We start from the raw sequence: 15,682 nt of genomic DNA, 5'->3' as shown, positions 1-15,682 counted from the left end.
TAGATCTGAAGGGGAAGGAAATTTTCCTTAGATCCCTGTACCTCTTGTACTACTCAACAATCGAACACAGGACTTATCGATTTTCAAGTACGCATATCACATGCTCGGGGGATCTTAGCAGAGTCGAGGTTCTCTGGACCGGAGTCCGATTCTTTTACCACTGGGCTGAAATGGCATTTTATTAAATTTAAAGATCATGATTTCTTAAAAGTATGTATCTTACCTGGTTGGCGTCGAGTCCCCAAAACTCAAGCTCCTCTTCAAAGAGTGGCCCACACACGTTGGTTGGATAGTGTAGCTTTCCAGTACGATAATAGTTTAGAATCTGGGCAAAGACACCCGGGTGCCTATCAAAGAAGTACTCATTAAGAACTGGATCATAGTTGGCGAGAGCTTCAGTCAATCTGGATAAACGAGTAGCTGGAATTTTCTTGAGGGTGGCTTTGTACGTCTCGAAACGTATTCCACCGATGTTAAGCACCACCCGGTTGTCACAATCTATTATGGTCCGAGTGGGTTGGTACATGGTACTTAGCAGAATACAATGAATCCAGTTACGATAGTTGATGAACGTTTCTTGACATCTAAAGGCTTCATGGTTCTTGACTGGCTAATTATATAATTTATTACAGAATTCAATATGAATTAGCTCTTTATTTGTAAATGGAAATGTAGCACCATCAACTTCAACAGATGCCTTGATGTTTTGTGCTTTGACACCAACATTTCATCTACATTGAAGTAAGATCCTGCTATTTTCTAGATTTGGGCTTGTATGATGGTTTTTAAACAAAAGTGTAGTTATGGTTAAGAGATGTACTCGATGCCTATGATAGTCTATAAATTCTGGAGTCAGTAAGTAATTGTCGTTAGCTGTTCTAATATTGTTTGATATGGTTCCTTTTAAAGATATGCTTGTTTCATATTTTCAGATATGTCAAATAGAATGGTATTCTCGTAATGTGCAGTGAAATCTCAAAATATCTATATTATCTATATATATATTTTATCGCTTTTTTAGATATAAAGCGTAGAATCTTTTTTTTGTCTAATTATTATCAGTGTTTAAAAGCTCAGCTGTGAGTAGTGTTGACGCCTTTAATTAGGGACGGAATAAACAGATAGAAATAGTCTGAAAAATGCAGCCACTACTTCGTATTACAACAAACAAATCATTTACAATTGTCACTTGATAATGATAATAACTGTTTACTACAATGAGTTTAAAGTAAACAAACGTGAGTTTTTTTAACCATCATAATAAAGCAGACAATCAAGCTTATTTAATAATTATAATATAAAAATGGAGTTAAAAAAGTTGTGATTAAAGCTTTGGAGCTAAGTTTTCCAGTTGAGAGCTCTTGGTAAAGGGATATGCTTTCGCAAAAGGATTAAAAATGAATACTTCATGATTTCTAATCCTTTTATTTTTCCTTTTTATCAACATTTCCGTTTCCAACTGTGTCCTTAATAGCAGTAGTAACGGCATTCTCATTTACTCTCATTCTATCATTAATTATTAAAAACTTCATTAGTGTTTGCAAGCTCTAAAATTAATAAAATTTTTTTATGCTATTTCACAAAGAATAGAGTTTTTAGCTTAACTTTGAAGAAAGGAATATTTTTCTTTTTTCATCAGTAGTCATGATGTTTGATTTTTTATTCATTTTTTTTTTCGTTGACAATTTTGGTACTTGATGAAAACACTTATTAAATAATATATATTTGGAAATGTTATTTCCTCTGAAAATGCAGACTTTATTTCATTTTTGCGATATCTTTTAACCTGCAAAGAGAAAATAAATAACATTAATTGTTAGAGTCAAAATAATATTATTAAATGGACAGTATAAAAAGTACACTTTATGTCTCAAATAATTTGTTTATGTTAGTATATTCTGTCTTATGATAAATTAAGATTCCATTTAAGGACAGGTTTCTAATATGGCCATTTATTTATTATGTTTCTTTATTTGCATAAGCAAAAAAGCTTGTCAAATGTGCACCATTCCTGATACTAAGATAACCTTGCAAGGAATTGCAAAAAATAAGCACATGACGCAAAGAACTAATTATCAAGCTCTTGAATTCCGAGCTGACTTGAAGTCGTCTTTACCTTGCAGTACCCTCTTGAAAGACCTACGAGGTGAAAAATTGGCTTCTCGTTCGTCTTGTGACGTCACGAGACTGATGTCGGGGCTCGTGTAAATGCAGCTTAAGTACAATGTCGGTTACAGTTACAAAACAGATGACGAAGAATGCCAATCCTCTAAAATACCATGTGGTTTTGACTTTTATATCATCACTATAATGTCCTCGCTCCAACAAATAAAAATTTTCATTTATATTTTCATTCATGACTATTTTCATTCACAAACATCAAAATGCTTCTCAAAATAGAGTTATTTTTACAGCATTTTAGACACATTGGGACTAGTGACCTCTCGTCTTCTTTCACTTCGCATTTGAAATGAGAGTTCTCCGACAAATTTCGGAACAGAAAATTTTCATGCAAATTTAGGGAAGTATTTTTCAAGTTATCAAATTAACAAGGTATTGTAAAATTAAAATCTGGTGTTCTTTCTTCAATTCTGAATGTTGGGTCTTTTTGAGTTTACCACTACCAGCAAAGGAAAAAAAAATTTTAAGAATGCGTTGAAAACATCATTTTAAAGCTTTTAATCGCTTTAAAGCTGAAATGCAAAATTATATAAAGTATTAACTAATATGCATATGATGTCTCAGTAGTTAATTTAAAAAATATCATATTGGATAACTAAATTAAAACAATGAGTTTGCTAACTTGATACATGATTATCTTAACTATCTTCCATGACTATCTTCTTTTAGAAAACAAAATATGTATTGAAAAAACTGCGTAATTCTCAAAAACAAAATAATAAAATGAACGATAGAAGCAATATTTCATTTACTAAATTGATCTATAAAAACCTGAAATGAAAAATTTGTTTTAAAATAACTGCTTATTTCTCTACAAAAAATAAAATGGACTTTAATATTAACTATGCTGGCACATTTCATAAGCTATCTCTCATAACTTAGGTTCTTTTTTCATTGAATTTGAAATGATTGCTTTACTTCGTTTATGTATAAATCATTTGTATCTTCAAATTAATTTTCGCCTCGATTAATTTATTTAAAAGAAACTATCCTCATTCCCCACACCAAAATAAATTTATACTTTTGACGCTTGTCATTTTGACTTTTGACGTTTTTTTAAATGAAACGAAAACATCAAAACAGTTGGTTTGATTATTACAAAAATTACAATTATTTTCGCTTTAAGTCATTATGTATGATAAATAAAAATAGTTCCGATATGCATGCTAGGTTTAATTTATTTTATTTTTTGAAAATAATTAAAAAATTTGTGACAGTGCACACTAAAAAGAACTTACACTTAATTTTAGCAGGAAAAACTCTTCATTCAAAATAATTATTAGTTAACGCAAAAACGGGGACAAAAATAAAGAAATAACTATTGCTTTATTATTTAGTCATGACGTAATGATAATATGTGATAAATAACGCATAATATGATAAGCATTTTAATTTTAATCCCTATAAAATTTTTGTAGTTAAGTAAATATAAACAAACAATAAGTGCTAAACAAACAATAACTTAATTTAATAAGAAAAAACTTAATAACAAGAAATGATTAATTAATAATAAAGAAAAAAACCTATTTTAAAGTAAATTTTAAGAAATATAAAAAAAATAGTGCAAAAAAAGAGATGGGATTAATAAGAGTTATTTATAGGCTTATTTAGAAAGAAACAAAAGCATAAATTAAGTTTATTTTCTTAATAAATCAAAGCAAATGAGGTGGGTTTAACTTAATGAAATTTTTATTAGTGAAGTAACAAAAAAAGCACGTTATGCAAATGTAAAATATATAAAAAAAATAAGAAATATATTTCCCTATAAATTGGCTGCTGACATTTTTTTTCTGCCCACTCTTTGCCAACCGAGGAAGAGGTTTTTTGTCAATTTGCATAAATTTAAGATGCACAGCTTATTAGAAAGAAGTCACTATACTGCCTAAACAAGCTGGCATGCTTTTTTCTGGTATTGAGACCTTGTTAGATATTTTTCTTGGTCGAATCAATAACAGAATGTACTTTTTCTTAAGACGAATATTTATTTATTTGAAATAAACGTAATCAGGTTGTGTATCTGAAGCTAATGAAATGAATAATATGTAATTTAACGCTACGATGAGTGTCTATTTATGTTTACAAAAGGAAATTGCAAAAAAAAAGATAATTGTATTTATGTACTTAAAAAATGATTTTGGTTTTTATTGTGCAAAGTATATATATATATATANATATATATATATATATATATATATATATATATATATATATATATATATATATATATATATATATATATATATATATATATATATATATATATATATATATATATATATATATATATATATATATATATATATATATATATATATATATATATATATATATATATATATATATATATATATATATATATATATATATATATATATATATTTACTTTTGACGGTTATGAAACCATGTTATTTATTTGTAAATGGTTAAAAAACCGTATAGTTTGTGTTAATGGTCTTTGGATTTCTTAACCATACAACTTAGGAAAACGTTTTCAAAACCGTAAAATGTTATCCATCGTAAATATTACGGTTAATTGGATGCAAGGACTGCTGTTCGGTTATTTTACCATAATTTAAGAATGGAAATTTTAATAGTGTGCCAGAAGTCAAAAAATAAATATTGATATGCATGTACAGTGGTTGCATTGATAAAGTGATTATTGACAAGCATGTTGCACATATTTTGATTTATATGCATGATTTTCTTCTTAATTGTCCACACTGTCTTTCTTGAGTTAAGCAGGTACCGTGATTAAAGTACACATATACTTTGATTATTAATATATATTTATAAAATATATATATATATATAAAATATTTCATTATAGCCACATTAACAGTATGGGAATAAAATTGATACTGAAAGAGGACTAGTTTTCTTTCTTAATTCATTGGATTTAGAAATTCTTGCACTCTTCTTACTTATCAAATAAGAAAATGCAACCGGAACATAAAATAAATGTCATTTAATTTTTATTTTATATTTTTAACAAGGTACCAGTATATATATATACTATATAAAGTGATTTTTTTATGAAGCGAAATAAATAAACAGATAATTTAATTATTCTAAGGCTTAATGTTTTATTTCATATATATTTCAAATTTTAGAATGGAATGTAGCTTTCTCGGTATGCAGCTTAAGAATTTATATTGTTTTGAAAAAACTTTCGGTGCATTGAATATTTTCAGTAATTAATTAAAGTTTAAAAATTGCTAAATGTTTATCACAGCTTGAAATTACAAATTAAATTACTTCATTAAATTATTTGTTACTCTTAAAAATACTTTTGAACGGAAAATTGTTTCAAAACATTATCGTCGGTATCTTAATTTACCTTTCGCTGAAAAAAATTTTTTTGTCATTCGGCTAAGCATTAAAAATGCTCATTTTGAAAAATAATTTAGATGAAAGAAAATTTAATATAGCATTTTATAATTCACTTTTAAATGCAGGGAATTAATTACGGTTTTACTAAACTTCAATAGTGTATAGCATTAATTTTTGAAACAGTTTAACAAATCACTTCTTAGGCTTTTATGAAATAAAAACAAAAAATTACTAAATTGATAAGTAAAATATTTGAAATAAAATAAAAATTCAGTTTTCACTTAAATGTTTTGGTATTTTTTATTTACTTTTAATTTACACTTCATTCATAACTTCATTCATGTTTCGACCCCAGAAATGCAATTATAAAAAATTGAAAAATTTCTATAGTTTATTTTTGAACATGTTTATAGTAAAACATAAAGTTTGTTATAGATATATTTATTATTATGATTTTAGATACGCTATTTAGAATGATAAAAGTCATACTTATATCATTCAAAATTTCTTTTTTCACTAGTTCATATTTAATTCATCACTAAACGACTAGCTTTTTACGATAACCTTTACGGAGTGCAACGACCAACAATAGATCATAACTTCACTTTTCAATGTTATGAATGTGTCCCAGTTGAAATCGATAAAATCATGTTTATAATGAAGAAGTGTCATAGCGAAAGCATACAGTGAGAAAAACAGTATGTTCACAACTACCAGAATAGGGTAAAATTTACCGTGTTTCTGGCTTAATGAGGACAATTAAAGGCTCGGTAATTTTTACCGCCTTAGTGCTTTGGTAATGATTTTGGTAAAATTAAAAATAAAATATTGTTTTTTAATATGACAATATAATTCGGCAAATATGGTAAATTTTAGTAATTTAATTTTGTTACCTTCCTCAGAGTATAGCATAAAAACGATTTATTCGGTTAAATTTTCTTTTCAAATTTGCCTTTATCACTAAATGCGTGGTAATGCGAAACATAATTTTGAAAATTAAAATTTACAGTGACCGTATGAATGGAAAAACTACTTAATGATAATTTTAAATACCGTATATTTTGGTTTTTTAAAACCAGAATTTACCAAAACTTTCATTATCATACAAGAAAGGTAATTTCTTCATATTCTTTTATCCGCGTACTTAAAAGTGCAATAACTTTTGAAGACAACGAAATTTCTTATGTTTCTTCACCATTCACCTGAGAAAAATGTTTGATTTCTACTACCAGACGTCAGCGTTGTTATTACATAAAGTAAAACTATCTTTAGTTTAGAAGTCGCTTTGGATGAAATGTAACTATTTAGAGCTTTCAATCACTTACAACACTCGAAACAAATTTCTTTCAAGTTCTTTTAGAATTGTTTAAGTATATCGTTTGAAGTCTGTGTCAGAACAATAAATAACGCATTTATTTACTGTTCTGTTCTCGTTATTATATTGTTCTCGTTATTATAAATAACGTATTTCTTTTTCTAATATATTTCTCTGGTTTGACACTGAAAAAAAAAAGAACTAGAAGGATGGCGGACCTCAAGCTATTGGGAGTCAACCGATGGCGGGCCGTCGCACCGGACAGGGCCAGATGGAGGAAAATCTGCGAGTCAGCCTTGGCCTGTGAAAGGCTGTTGCGCTTATGAAGAAGAAGAAGAAGTAGAACTAGAAGGATGGCTTCAAATGTTTATTTAAAGTGTTTTAAAAATACTAAGTTCAGATATTTTATGATTTGGTGTCTGTTTTATCCATTTTTTATAGGGGTAGTGGAATTTGTTTATTTATTCACATCCTTAAGTGGATTTTATAGTAAATACAAAAAATGGTTTAGGTTGAGGAAGCGGATTCAAATCTCACCTTAACTCTGGATGTGCAAAAATAAATCAATAAATTTGGTTTCAATACACATGCAGGCTCATGTGTTTCTGAAAAATAATGTCTTGTCGCTCTTCAATTTGAAAAACAGATCTCAGAGAAAATGGGTAAAAAAATACATCGAGTGTTATAGGTTAGCGGATACCACCATATTTATGCTTCTGAATGGTTAGCGGAACAGCGATGAGAAACGGCGAAGAAGGCCCCTCGAATCTTTTGCAAAAGAAACAACCACAACTTATTGGGGTCTCCGTTGCAGAGGGGTATTGTCTTTCCACCAAACGCTCTGACTAGCAAGTTCAACACCTTTGTGCAATCCTGAAATTTAAAAAGAGACAAGCCATTCTTTTCATGAAGTATACAAACCTGCAAACTAAATTTACTTATTTATAGTTACGCATCTAAGGTTATTGTGGGATTAGAGCCCGATTCATTTATTTTAAATAGCATTTGGTGAAAATACAAACCTGCAAGCTAAATTTATTTATTTATTGTTACTCATCTAAGTATATTGTGGGATTGGAGCCCGCTTCCTTTATTTTAAATAGCATTTGGTGAAAATACAAACCTGCAAACTAAATTTATTTATTTATTGTTACTCATCTAAGGTTATTGTGGGATTAGAGCCCGCTTCTTTTATTTTAAATAGCATTTGGTGAAAATACAAACCTGTAAACTAAATTTATTTATTTATTGTTACTCATCTAAGATTATTGTGGGATTAGAGCCCGCTTCCTTTATTTTAAATAGCGTTTGGCGAAAATACTATGCTGCATAGTCAGAAAAGCTCCTGTAAAAAGGAATAATTAAAAGAAAAAACATTACTAAGCGAATAGTTATTTATATATGGATTGTTACGCATACATACTTATTACCTATATATACACTTATTATGAAGTTTGATTTATTATAAGTTCCTTCCAAGTTGAAAAACAGATAGCACAAGTTAGAGAAGATCATTACGAAAATGCATCTATTGTAGTGAAGTGGATTCGAATCCCTCCTTATTCCTGGCTGTATATTTGTAATACCCTACTCCATCGCGTGCTATCTATTCTTCGACTTAACAAGGGCTCAGAAGCCGAAATTCGTTAAGGTGTAAACAAGCCTGCATATATCAGACATGTGATTTCTGGAAGAGGAAATTATCTGAAACTTTTTTTCGCGCTTAAGTTTTTTAAGTACTTTATTTTTTATCGCTTTTTGCAAAGAAGAGATAACAAAGAAGAGTCGTTTTAATGCGTAAATAAAAAAATTCATATATTGAAAAAAACTTACATATTACTCCTTTTCTTACCCTTAGTAGTATTATCACTTCAAAAAAAATTATCACTTCAAAACTGAAATCTGCAGCAATAACTAAAAAAGGATTAATGATTAAACCAGGCGCATTTACAATGAAATATCACAAACAAAATGCTCCAAAAAGGGGTTAATTGAATGTGCGATTCGAGAATCACGCTTTATAATAAATAATATTATATTAAAAATATCTATTTTTTAAAAAAATCTGCAAAAATAGTGATAACTGCAAAATAATTTATTATAAAATCTCAGAATTATCGAGACAAATCATGAATACTCGTGTGAGTGATTTCAATTTAGCGTATCATAATAAAATAGGGAATTTAAAAATCAACAGCATTAACTGCCAAAAAAAAAAAAGAAAAAAGAAACGCAGCATGGATTTAACGCAAATCGAACGCGTCAAAAATTTATTACTCAAAAAGGCGGTGATTCGAATTTCTCGTTGTTTAATAATAAGGTATGAAAATATCGGTATATTAAAAAACCATCTGGGTGCCACGCCTAATCTATGTATGAGTAAGAATAAAAAAAATATATGGGTAACTGTAAGAATAAAAAATATATATAATCCGTGCTTCAATTATAGGATGTTGGTGCAGCATGTACATAATTTTTACTATAGTAATTTAGTTCAGCCTAGTTGAAACATTTGCATGTTTATAAATGAGCATTTTTTATAGTTGTAAATATGCTATTTCATTTCTATTGCATTTTATTAGCATACATACTATTTCATTTGCTATTGCATTTCTATGCAAGCTTATAGCTAGCATAGAAATGAAAACAACCAATGAACGAAAAGAAAAGTTAGCAATAGCTTACAAAATAAAATAAAATTTTTAAAACAGAATCTCTTTGCCGCATCTCAAAATTTACTGCTACTATTAAAATTACCAATATTTCTGGTGAAATTACCAACTCTTTTAGAAAAATTACCACTTTTCTGGGTAAAATTCCCAACTAATTTGGGGAAATAACCAACTCTTTAAAAAAATTACCAAATATCACCCTATTTGCTACCAAACAGCACGATAATAAACTAAATTTTTCTTTAAAATTCAACTAAAAGTCCAATGAACCAAAAGTCCAATGAGTACCAATGAGCTACGGTAAAAATTACCGAACTTTTTGGTGTTGCCATAGAGTCACAAAATATGCTAAATTTTCTCATATTCTTGTAGTTTTGACAATATTTTTTTCTCTCAATAATAAGTTAAGATATATTCTTTGCTTTTCGAGATTCTTAAAAAGAAGGGGAAAACGCGAAATTGATCATTTTTAATCTTTAATATTTTTTTAAATACTTAAGCTACAAATTTGTCATTTCTAAAATGGAAATAATTTACTTCATTAAGGAGTAAAGTTTAAATTTAAAGTTTTGCTTTGAGTTTACACTCAAACTGCAATTTTTTTTACTTCTCAAAAGAGCTTTAAAAATACACGTATACAATAGTTAACATGCCAAGATGAATCAATACAAACTGAAGTGCTTCACATTATCACCAAACAAACATTTAAATTAAAATATTTACTTCACAAAACTTTACTGTTCACTTTGAATAGTTCGAGAAAGTTCACTAATATTCTACTAACTTTGAATAAACATACTTCGTTTGACCACTTCTAAAAGGGCCGCTCTTAACACTACAGCTAATTGCGAAATTAAAAATCAAACAAATGAGAAGAAAAAATAAAGGTTGCTTGCTCGCAAGATTCCCAGTTCCAACACAGATAATTAGGTTTTCCGCATTTGTCAAACACCTTCCAGGGTCTTACACAAAGTAGTTTGACAGCAAGAAAAAGCTCCCTTTATAACTAAACTCCTTTGTTTGCAGCAAAAAAAGTCGGTAGCATTTCTTTGCTTGATTAATTTTTGGGGTCCACCTTTTGTTTCAAAACTAAAAGGAAATGAAGCTGATCGCATTTGGAATGGTTCCAAGTTTTGGAATTATTCCACCGATTGGTTCGAAATAACAGATTTCAATTGGAATCCTTTGTTTGCTGCTTCGAGTGTTTATACAACCTAATATTTCCAGAAAGCAACTACGGAATGTGTATAGAAAAAAGCTCTAGAATGCTAAATCAGGCTTTTTGCTTAAGAAACTTTCTCCCATAAATCTTCAACACACTGCTGGTGTTGAAGACATTTTTTTGTATCTGTTTAACTACACTGCATTGAAAGCTAACAAAATATTGATTAAATTGCAGTAATAATTTAATTCTTATTTTGCGTTATAAATAAAGTCTTTTTGAAAATTCAAAATTAATTTTTCAAAGCAGATATGAAGTAGTACACCTTAATCAAAGAATTTCTAATCCATCAATAAAAAACTAGTTTTTGAATAAAAAATTAATTAAGAAATTAATGATTTTATAAAAAATATTAAGAAAATTAAAAAATTTAAATTCAGATTCTGAATTATAGAATAAATTCAGATTTGTTAATAATTATTGAAACGTTTTTAAGGACGTGCATGAGTATCGATTTGCTGGTGAATGGCAGTGTTTATGTATTGAGTGGCCCAAAAATTACTGTTTTATTTTGAAATTCAGTAAAAAAATTGATGGTTTGCGGCATTATGCTTGGGAAACTAAAGAATTTCATACCACCAAGTGGCGTATTTAGTAAACATCCCGTCAATAGGTGGCACTGTATGAAGACGAGAGCTACAACGAAATCGAATCAGTGACATACCCAGTAGGTATTTCAGTTAGTTATTTTGTGTCATCTAGTTTCGCCATGTCAGCGCTTGTGAAGGATTTTAATAATTGTTTGCAAGTTAAAACAGCAGATATTAATCTTTTTGTAGTACCATTCCTATCCTTCTTCCTTCTGCAGGGCCACCTATTGGGGAGAAGTTTAACTAAATGGGCAATTTTGTTTGATATCTAGTCTCCCAATTATAATATTACGAAAGCGATACGCTTTTATAGCGTTACGTTCCTTTTTATATTGATTTTCAAAGTACCTCAGTCATTTTTAGGTCATCCGCTAAACGCACATTGAATTCGTGCATTTCATAACTCAATATTTTAATTTTTGCGTTTTTTTTTCGTTTTTCTTATATTTGCATTTTTTTAATTATAGGCTGTTATCATGGAACTAAAATTTGAATCACTGTTTGTGAAAATTTGTAAAAGTTAGCTTTATTGTTTAAAAAATCAATATATTAGGATAGTTATTATACCTTTTCTTAAGGATTTAAAAGAATAAAAATAATTTAGTCTCGATTCTGTTCTGTCATATTATTAGCGCATAAACCATAGAATAGCTTTATTTCATTGGAGATTAGATTTTATTAATTTACCCAAATTTTCTCGTTTTGAAGTTAATAGGCGATACTTTTTATATTAATTCTTGAGAGATAAAACGCTTTTAAAACCTTTCTAGCGTTATTTGTTTGGCACAACGAATTCTATTTTAACCTGAAAGAGTGTTTAATATGTTGAGTATGATTTATAAAGTGACTGCAGAGTCATTATCTTACCCTACTTTATGAAAAATGCTTTTTTTTTTTAAATTCTATTGTAACTTATAAAACGTAATATTTTACAATAACAATTGCTAATTATGAAAAAATTGTTTTAAAAATCTTTCTTTTAATGTCGTATGCTATGTTTTAATGTTCTTTTAATGTTTTATGCTATGTATGTTACGTTAATGTTTTATCAGTCCTTACACAATTGAAAGTTAGAAAAATGAAAAAAAAGTAGAATAAAACACGGTTATTTAGAAAGCAATAATAGTTATTTTAATAAGTAAGTTAATAATTTAAATCAAATTTCTCTTTTTATAAACACTTTTTAACACTTTTTAACACTTATAAACACTTTTAACACTTATAAACACTTTTTATCTTAATTTTTGAGAAGTTAAAAGTTTTTAAAACCTTTCAATCTATGTATGTTTGTTACATCAAATTCTCTTTTAACCTGAAAAAGTGTTTAACATTTTAGGTATAATTTGAAAATCAACTGAAGTGATTTACTTTATCTTACTCTGCATTTTAAAATTGGGATTTTTAAAAATATTTTCAACTTATAAAACATATTGTTGTTGCTTGGACATTAGCTAAATACTGGGAAAAAATATTTTAAAAATCTTTTTTTAAATGTTTTGCATGACTTTTAATTACTTCCATCTTTAAGCATGTAAGAATATTTGAATTTAAAAGAATGAAAATAAAACACGTATATTTAATAAGTCATCATGGTTAGTTTAGTAAGTAAGTAAGTCACTAATTTTGATCTCAAATAATGCGTAGTTGCAAATTAGACTTCCAATCTTCTCTGTTAAATTAAAAACTTTCTGCAGATAATGATCATCACTAAAAGATTTTGTACTTAATTAGTACAATTGCGAATACAGAGTTCCAGCGATAAAGGTGTTTTATTTACTGTAAACTAAACTTTATCAAAAGTGAAAATTATTCTTAATGTCATCGATTAACTTAAATGTTTAGAAAACTCTTCGTACATGATAAATTTCAACACAGAATTTTGAATTTAGAATATCAATCATCTGTCTGCTTTAAATAAAGAAAGTAACACTTTCTAGCAATAGAGAATTTATAAAGATTTTTTTCTCACAAAAAAATGTTGTAGAGATTTCTTGGGATTAACTCTACAGAGAGATTATAAGGGTTTTTAAGATGGAAAACAATTAAGATGCTGCCAATTTTGAAAAGTTGCGAATGCGGCCCATAATGTGAAATCTCTATTGAAGTTAATTAAAATCTTATTTCAAACCATCCAATGAAATCAAGTTTAAAAGGCAATGAAATTTTCTTACTTTAATTCTTTAGAGTATATGTGCACGTTTAGAAACTTGAACTACATCATTAATTTACTTTCATATACTACTTAAAATGCAATTCTCTTAAAATTTAATGTGATGAAAGATATCCGAACAGACAATTTTCTCATTAAATTTTAACATAATCTTTAAAACAATGCGAAATCTTTGCACATTTTAATGCACCTAACTCAAGTTCGCATGCTGGTGAGCCTGGTACTTACTGAAAACAATATGTTAACAACGTAGGCTGACTTGCATATAGCTTGTAACTTTACATATAGTTCAGCCACACTGTGTTTTTCTGAACACAGTGTAGACAGGGGTGAAAGAAATATAGTGTAGAAAACATAGTAGAAAATCATAAATGGGTCACATTCACATTGAATTCATCTCATACAGTGAGATTTTTGTGGTATTATTTATCATGTTTCGTAAGTTCTGCTTAGTTTTAACAATTAAAAATATTTCATGAAAATCAGTTTGTCCCAGTACGCAATAAGAGCTCTCATTTTCTTAAGTTTTTAAAAACTTTAAGACTCTGGTGTCAAAATAAAACAAACTATCATAAAACAATTTTTTCCTTCTATTTACAATTGCTTTTTTTGTAAAATAAACCCGTATATTAAAAATTCATATATTTTACCTTTTGTAGCTAACATAAGAGAAAAAGAATTTTATGAAAAACAAGTTTTCGTTTCCACAAAGCGAAAACAGAATTTTTGAGTTCTTCAATTCTTCTTTTAAAAAAAAGAAGCTGTATCGTTCCAGCATTGAAACTTTAATAAGAGATTACTCTTTTTGCGTCGGTCACGTAAACTTTAGAAAGAAGAGAGGAAAGCTATTAAAAAACTATTTCAACGCTTCAGAATCTTTGAATTTACAAGCGCACAGATGTATTTTACATCCTAAAGCGCAAAAAAACTACTTCATTTTCTTTTTTTTATTTTAGACTTCTCTGATTTCCTGTACTTGGTCATGCTTTACAAGCTGATATTTCACTTGGAAAATTAACATTTTTTTTATAATAATTTCTTCGAGTTGATTTCTTAGCTCTTTTTCCGATATTAATTATTGAAATTTATATTGGCACTATATTTAGGTAATAGGATTAAAATATATATATATATATATATATACACTGGTTATCATAAATTAAGGAAAATTCACAAAAATCGCGATAACTCAAGAAATTACACATGGAATTTTATGAAACTTACCCACAATATACAACACATAGTAAGGTATTAAACAACATAAAAAGAAATTATCAGACATTAATAGTAGTATAGAAATTAGCACATGTATAAAATAAACAAATTGGAAGTATCGGTTTGCAATAGAAAAAGTACCTTTAATATGGAATATGATTGCCTCTAGAAGCAATACAGCACAAACAGCGATGTGTGATGCTTTCAATTATGCGGTCTATCAGTTCAATAGGAAGTGAGAGCCATTGCTCTTGTAAAGCAGTTGCAAGCGTGGCAAGGGTCTNGCCCACACGATTATATCCGCAAAAAAGAGTGCTTTCTGATATTGTATCAATAAAGTCAAAACCAAAGCAAAATATATTAATACAATAGTGTGAGGAGCACTCAAAAAATTTTTTTACAAAAATTAGAACAAATAAAATAGAACACAATAAGTAAAAATAACATGTAAAAATAGAAAATAAAAGAAAAGAAAAAGAAAAAACAGTAAAAAACACAGAGTATAAAGCGAGTAGCGAAATCAGATGTACTTACATGGGCGGGAAATTTTTAAGGAATGATTTAAAAATGTTTTCGCAGCAGGATTGCCAGATTACAAAATATGAAAACAAAAGCTCAAATTGAGTGTAACTAGAGGGTTTTAAAGTGCCATTCTTACTGCACTGCTGAAGTGATTTGTTATTCTGTGCATTGATTTGTTAGTTACCAAGGATGGGCCCGAAATGGAAGTGCGCAAGGTAATATTATACTGGATAATTTGAAAAAGTTGAACGTAAATAGTTTTAGAAAATAGATGTTTGTTTAAGAAGAAATAGAAAAGAGAAACATAAATTGCTTGTTTTGCAAATAATTTTAGCCACTGATTTGCCCGAAATGGATTTGCACATGGAAAAATTATATAAATTATCAAAGAAAAAAATCTGTGTGTGTGTGTGGGTGAATCTTTTCAGAGTAAATAAAACCTTCGATTTCATGATAAATGTAAAA

General features: G+C 28.4%; 1 protein-coding gene across 4 annotated transcripts in view; it reads right to left on the bottom strand.

Annotated features, from left to right (window-relative positions):
• Window positions 1-15,682, bottom strand: part of LOC107436947 (potassium voltage-gated channel protein Shaw) — a 279,381-nt gene that overhangs the window by 124,105 nt on the left and 139,594 nt on the right. For all 4 annotated transcript variants that reach the window (XR_011636124.1, XR_006226018.2, XM_071177434.1 and 1 more), the window contains one exon: window positions 224-1,786. Coding sequence is in view for 2 of the 4 variants with exons in the window: in XM_071177434.1 (XP_071033535.1) it covers window positions 224-526 (303 nt within the window). In the remaining 2 variants the exon portion in view is untranslated. The remainder of the gene's footprint in view (window positions 1-223; window positions 1,787-15,682) is intronic.

The sequence above is a fragment of the Parasteatoda tepidariorum genome, chromosome 2 (genome assembly GCF_043381705.1).
Source record: "Parasteatoda tepidariorum isolate YZ-2023 chromosome 2, CAS_Ptep_4.0, whole genome shotgun sequence".
Lineage (NCBI taxonomy): Eukaryota > Metazoa > Arthropoda > Arachnida > Araneae > Theridiidae > Parasteatoda > Parasteatoda tepidariorum.
Note: the sequence above shows the minus strand (reverse complement) of the source record. Positions and strands in the feature narration are given on the sequence as shown.